The sequence below is a fragment of the Priapulus caudatus genome, unplaced genomic scaffold, assembly GCF_000485595.1.
Source record: "Priapulus caudatus unplaced genomic scaffold, Priapulus_caudatus-5.0.1 Scaffold11, whole genome shotgun sequence".
Lineage (NCBI taxonomy): Eukaryota > Metazoa > Priapulida > Priapulimorpha > Priapulimorphida > Priapulidae > Priapulus > Priapulus caudatus.
The window spans coordinates 936,499-943,180 of NW_014577072.1; the positions used below are offsets into that span (position 1 = coordinate 936,499).

General features: G+C 40.4%; 2 protein-coding genes across 2 annotated transcripts in view; one reads left to right on the top strand and one right to left on the bottom strand.

Moving 5' to 3' along the window:
* Positions 1-1,912: 1,912 nt before the first annotated feature.
* Positions 1,913-6,682, top strand: part of LOC106807589 (adhesion G protein-coupled receptor L1-like) — a 10,724-nt gene continuing 5,954 nt past the window's right edge. The window contains exons 1-4 of the mRNA XM_014809981.1: positions 1,913-1,971; positions 2,477-2,535; positions 2,799-2,826; positions 3,072-3,207. Of these exons, the coding sequence (XP_014665467.1) occupies positions 2,500-2,535; positions 2,799-2,826; positions 3,072-3,207 (200 nt within the window). The 5' untranslated portion in view covers positions 1,913-1,971; positions 2,477-2,499. The remainder of the gene's footprint in view (positions 1,972-2,476; positions 2,536-2,798; positions 2,827-3,071; positions 3,208-6,682) is intronic.
* Positions 3,347-5,336, bottom strand: LOC106807570 (protein O-mannose kinase-like). Its single transcript, XM_014809946.1, has 4 exons — positions 5,222-5,336; positions 4,901-5,005; positions 4,442-4,623; positions 3,347-4,234 (listed from the first exon to the last, which is right to left on the bottom strand). The coding sequence occupies exons 1-4, from the start codon at positions 5,289-5,291 to the stop codon at positions 3,461-3,463; spliced, it is 1,131 nt and encodes a 376-aa protein (XP_014665432.1). The 5' UTR covers positions 5,292-5,336; the 3' UTR covers positions 3,347-3,460.

Sequence of the window (6,682 nt, forward strand, 5' to 3'; positions counted from 1 at the left end):
GTGTGTGTGTGTGTGTGTGTGTGTGTTGTGTGTGTGTGTGTGTGGGTGTGTATGTGTGTGTGTGTATGTGTGTGTGTGTTGTGTTGTGTGTGTGTGTGTGTGTGTGTGTGTGTGTGTGTGTGTGTGTGCGTGTGTGATTGCGCGTGTGTGTGTATGTGTGTGTCTATGTGTGTGTGTGTGGTGTGTGTGTGTGTGTGTGTGTGTGTGTGTGTGTGTGTGTGTGTGTGTGTATGTGTGGTGTGTTTGTGTGTGTATGTGTGTGTGTGTGTGTGTGTGTGTGTGTGTGTGTGTGTGTGTGTGTGTATGTATGTGTGTGTGTGTGTGGGAGAGGGTGTGGCTGTGTGTGGTGTGTGTGCGTGTGTGTATGTGTGTGTGTATGTGTGTGGGTGGGGAGAAGGTTTGGGTGTGTGAACCATCGTTTGTTTGTGTGTCAGGTTGATTATGAAGGCCGTCCTGGAACGTTTAATGATCGTCACCATATGTGCTGTGTACCATATACACCATACACACATATATGTGCTGATTACTCGTATTACTACTAGCTTGACGTAGGATGCTTTATCACGGGGCAGTATATACGTATAGCATATCAAGCATATATGTAAAGTATAGTCACAGCACTGACAGTGATTATATCAGTATGGTTATAATGTGATTATTAATATTACACTAAAACAGATAGCATAACGTCTATATAGAACTGACACACGCACACGCATAATAATAATAATAATAATAATAATAATAATAGATTTATATATATGCTGTGGCACATTGCCTACATTCAAATATGTTTACATAGCAGCACGCGCATGGTTTAGTTGTTGATTCATTGCATTGCTCTCACAACACACACACACACACACACACAACACACACACACACACACACAACAACCACACACACACACACAACACACACACACACACACACAAGCCTGCGCGCGCGCGCACACAAAAACCTACCTATTTTAATCGGGCTTAAAATCTATTTTAATCACGATTAAAAACCACTGTTCTGATTGGCTGGAATTCAATCGCGCTTAAAATACATTTAAAGCGCAATTAAAAACCACTGTTCTGATTGGCTGGAATTCAATCGCGCTTAAAATACATTTTAAGCGCGATTAAAATAGGTAGGTTTTGGCGGTAATGACCTTCCATACTTGCGCGCCCGTTCAGGCTAAATTGCCTTGACACGAACATAAAACGCATGGCCGCTATGCAGCTATATATATAACAGTGATTCTTTTCAGCCTCTACCAAACTATCTCGGATATTTTGCGTTCTGTCTCACCTTTACAATAAACGGTCTTCAATAACATGTAATTTTGACATTTAATCGTGTGCGCTTTAGACGGAGAGGTTACTGTGGGCTGTACTATAATGTGAGAGTGAGATGGTCCATGTACTGCGACAGAGCGTTAACTTATCTTTTATAAGTCAAATGTCCTCGACTGAAATATAAAACCACTTGTTTGCAGACAAGAGTGATGATCTCAGACCAAGCTTGTAACGGCCGCGTTTTAAGAATCTCCATTAAGCATATACACATCAAGGAGTGAGCTCTAACGTATAAGAATTAGTCATGCAGCATAACTAACTACGTTACAATGACCTAGATCTATATTTAGAGCTCTGTGTAATTAAATATATCATGTCAGCTGTCACAAACCACCATGATCATTACGTGACAGAATGTGTCAATGTATTACACTTCTGATGCTGGCTGATTACTTGACTATACTGGCACCATTAACACAGTATACATCTTTTAATAACCTAACAGAACTCATTATTAGTAATCGATGATTTTACTGTGTCATCTAAACACAAACTGACTGCATGCGGGTAATAACCAAGTCTACTAAGTATGTTTATCCCGTAACGTATATAAAGGATTAAACGCGCGTACACTGTTACCAGTCAAACGTTCGAATTGACAACGCGTGGATCCCACTCTGCTGTTTAGGTAAGTAACTAACTTACTAACTTACTCTCTAACTTTAGGTAAGTAACTGTTTAGGTAAGCACTATAGACTCTGAAAGTACGCTCATATTTAAAAGGTATTGTCCTTAAATTGTTTGAAGTAAAATTAACCTTAGCTCAAAACAAAATTAACGTAGAAATACGTGTGGTATGTCATAGTAGTAGCTCTTCACCACGTGACATTATCTGTTAGCATCATATCATATGATGATTGATTGATTAAAATATCGATATGTTTTGCGTCGCAATCAGATATTTACTTTAGCATAATTACCCGACTGTTAATGTGATGAAAATCTCATAATGACGTGCAACGTTTATTGTGACAATTTAAATAGTGACATTGTTAGTTTAAATTATAATTTACAGTTGTTATTACATTAACTTTAGTTGTGCTACAATTAAGTATATATATATATATATAGTGTTGCAAACGTTATGATTAATTCATAAAAATTCAATAAAATTCTATTTGTTTTTTTTATAGGTCTGCTGAAATACGTCATCGAAATGGTGAAAAATTCAAGTGTTTTGTTCCTGCTCCTCGTAAGTTCATTAATCAAGTAAATATTGTAGCTTTATTTTGTTTTCATGGGGTCATATTGCTATAGCATTACATTTTGGTAAGCATTACTAGTCTACATGCACTCTGTCTCTAAGTTTCAGCTATTGATTTTGCAAAATGTATTGTGCTATAGACTCTGTAACATGTGTCTTATCTGTGTCATGGACAAACGGACTCTAATTGGAAATCTATGTTAGTATCTACAATCGTCCTAATCTTTTCATCCCTATTATTTTCTCCATAGGTTGGCACTGCAATCGTCGCCTGTATAGGTGAATCATAATTCATATTACTTATTATAACTATTATAATATTATACTACTTATTATTTACACAGGACAGATACAAAAACACAAATCGTTGTAAATATATGCATGTATAATCCATGAAGATATTACATTTTCTTTGTCTATCCGCCCGCCTATCCATCAGTGTGCCGTTCTTATTTTAGTACCTGCGCTAATAATCATATATGTCTAGTAATAACATGTGTAATTATTGCAAAATTTTCTTCTAGCTGCAAAACAGACAGATATTTGTGAGAATGAGACAGGACGTCTGAGATGCAGAGGCAGTGAGACCATCCGTATCAAGAACGCGTGGTACGGTTCTACAAGAAATAGCAACTGCAGAGGTGACACTGAAAGATGCAAGTAAGTTTTTGTCATATGTGCATTGATATTGTGACGGGTACGAGCCTTGCAGTGTTTGCCTGGGATTACACGCACCCTCGCATACACGCATACCCACGCCGATAGACAGACAGTCCGACAGACAGACAGACAGACAAATTTCGTATTTATTTAGCATTATATTTTATTGAAACGCTCCAAGTGCCTGTATGGAGACCCGTCTGCGCAGTAGACGCGCCGCAGCCGATCTCTGCACGTTCTTTACGGGATTCATTTACTCGGGAGCGAACAGCTCCTTCTGCGCTCTCAGGTACGTCGACAGAACCTCGACGGCGTCGGGTCGCTTGCGCGGGTCGCGTAGCTTACAGCGGCCGTGCAGCGTGTCTAGGTACCCGGCGACGCGCTCGCTGCGAGCGTCCATGATCTCGTTCGTCTCCGGGTTTCGGCTGAGATACAGCAGACACACGTCAGGCATCTTCCACACGTCCGCCTTGAACTGCAGCTGCTTCAGCTCGTCAGCGCATGCGCGCTGCTGCAGACCGACGACATGCGTGCACTTCTTTCGCGACATCTTCTTCGTCTCCGGCGACACGAAGCGCCAGTCCTTCGCGAACCAGACCGGACACGGCGAGCTCGCCTCCTGAAGGTGGTCGACGTCGGCGGCGACGAGCCGGAAGTCGTCGGTGAGCAGGTACTGCGAGCTGAGCTTCGATAGGTTATTCGTGTCGCACATGATGCGGCCCTCTCCGTGCATGAAGGCGACGATCTGTGCGTAGTCCACGCACAACTGCAGACGCAACGCCGTCGCCGAATTACTGTGTACGAGGTTCGATTCCCAAAGCGCCTCCTCGAGCATCCACGAGTTCTTGAGCGGGTAGTATTCCATGACGATCAGGCATTTTTGTTCGCAGTAACCGACCACGCGCGCAAAGAGAGGGTTCGGCTGGAAGAGCAGGTAGTTTGCGAGATATTTCGAAAAATGGTTCTTGAAAGTCGTCTGAAAACGAAGGTAGGCTATCGTCTGGTTCTCCCAGCGTCCCATAAGCACCTGAAATTAGTAGGAGAAAATGTTCGACATCCATGTATAGGGAGCAATTTTTGTATAATTGCAATGACGCCTATTACAAGATGTTTACGCTAATTCAGTGTAAAAGTGTCTAATCTACTAGGAACTCACGTACAAATGTCAATCTCGACCACGATTGCAAGCATATCAACAGCAGATTACTGCAACCGTATATTATAGAAAGCTTACGTGTTTCATTCCGCCTTTCTTGAGATAACCCGTGATCCGTATCTGACTGATCTCGTCACAGTCCAGCCATGGTCTGCAGGCGCTCATCCCCGGCAAGGCGAAGTATCCATGCTCACAGCTAGGGAAGCACGTGGTTTGATTTTGCGTGCTGTTGGTCGTTCCAAGACAAGTTGTTCCTGTTACTATAAAAAGTGATAATTATAATATGATATGAATACTACATTAATTGTCATTTGTCATTTCTACATATTGTCATTATTAACCTCTGATTATATCAAGAGCGTATTAACCTTCTTAATAATTATGCTTTTGATTATATATATATATATAATATGCATATAATACACACTCACACACACACACACACACACACACACACAACACACACACACACACCACACACACACACACACACACACACACATTATTGATAGATGCATGTAAAAGTGTGGTGCTTACGATTTCCGGAAACTCCATGTTGACTTCGGAAGGGGCGTCGTGCGAACATCGTCGAGAACGTTGAAGAGTCGATTGTGTAGAATGCAGAGAGTAGATAGATGATTCCTGTATGTTAACATGTGATAAATTTCATAAATAACAAACACGCAATGAAAACTGCTTTAATTTAAGTGCGTTAACCTTTCGCAAACTTTAAAATACATATAACGAAAGGCATGCATACCAATGGCGAATATTAGCGTAAATATTAGCTTGGTGCATATTTCATCTACCACACAGATGTGTTATCGCACAAGAAACAAACCACCTGTAGTTACTTACCTGAAGCAAGAAGCCCGTACGGAATGTACATCCGACACATGCGTACCGACACCACCGTCGCCAACATCATTTCGTGTCTGGATGCGCGTTACTGCTTTAAGCACGTAGCAGTCTAATACTCCACTAACCATCCAATAGAACGGCTATACCTATCGCCGTCAACTGATCAAGCCACCCACATCCATGACCGACCTACGCCAATACCTGGGCAGCTGCGCTTACATTGTTAATGCCATTTGTTTAGGAATATAGGCGTGACCGGTTAGGAACCATTTACGTCGACGGGATACCAGGTTAACCTAAGCGGCGTTACCACTTACAGAGGTGGCGCTGATATTCCTAAACAAACACTGAACGAGTTACGAGTACGTAGCGATACGAAAGACGTTGTCTATCTCGCTCTTCCTCGCTCCACTCTCTTTTCTCTCTCCCTTCCCATTTTCTCCTTTATATCTATATCTATATTCTATATCTATACTCTATATTCTATATCTATATCTATATCGATATCTCATATCTAATATCTATATCTATATCTATATCTATATCTATATCTATATCTATATCTATATCTATATCTATATCTATATCTATATCTAATATCTATTCTATATCTATATCTATATCTATATCTATATCTATATCTATCTATATCTATATTTATATCTATATCTATATCTATATCTATATCTATATCTATATCTTATATCTATATCTATATCTATATCTATATCTATATCATATCTATATCATATCTATATCATATCTATACTTATATCTATATCATATCTATATCGCAGAATGTAGTCTTGCTTTATTATATCATTAATTTAGATAACAGTGAGTTCTGGTGGCCATCAACAATCAACAATTAACTTTACTCACGGGATCGTGCATACATAAAGAAAAAACGGACCGTTGTGACGTTACGCTGGGGACTCATATTACAGGAATGATTTTCCGTAGGTGTTCCGCTTGTGATTAGCAGGTATAGCAGTTTGCCCAATTACTCATATCATACATATGCTATATACATATATAATAATTTCCACGATTTTTTAATGAAGACATCCGAAATGAATCTGATTACTCACTTCGATGTCGGCATTCAATAAAAGTAACACTGGCTAAAAAAAAGAACCATGGCGTTACTATCGCATGCTGTGTTATAGATGGGCCAGCGGCTGTCCTTAGAGACACATGCCACTGGTCCTTCCTTACCACAGCGGAAAACGCGACCTCGCTAGTACCGTAACGATGAATTATATTACTGTCACAAATAAATCAGTGGAACCAAAAAGTGACTACTGTGACAAGTGATCTAGTATAAACAGGCTAACGGCAACAACACGAGGAAGGCAGCTGAGTAAAGTTATAACGCGTTTATAACGCAACACACACACACACACACACACACACACACACACACACCAACACCACACACACACACACAACTGACAC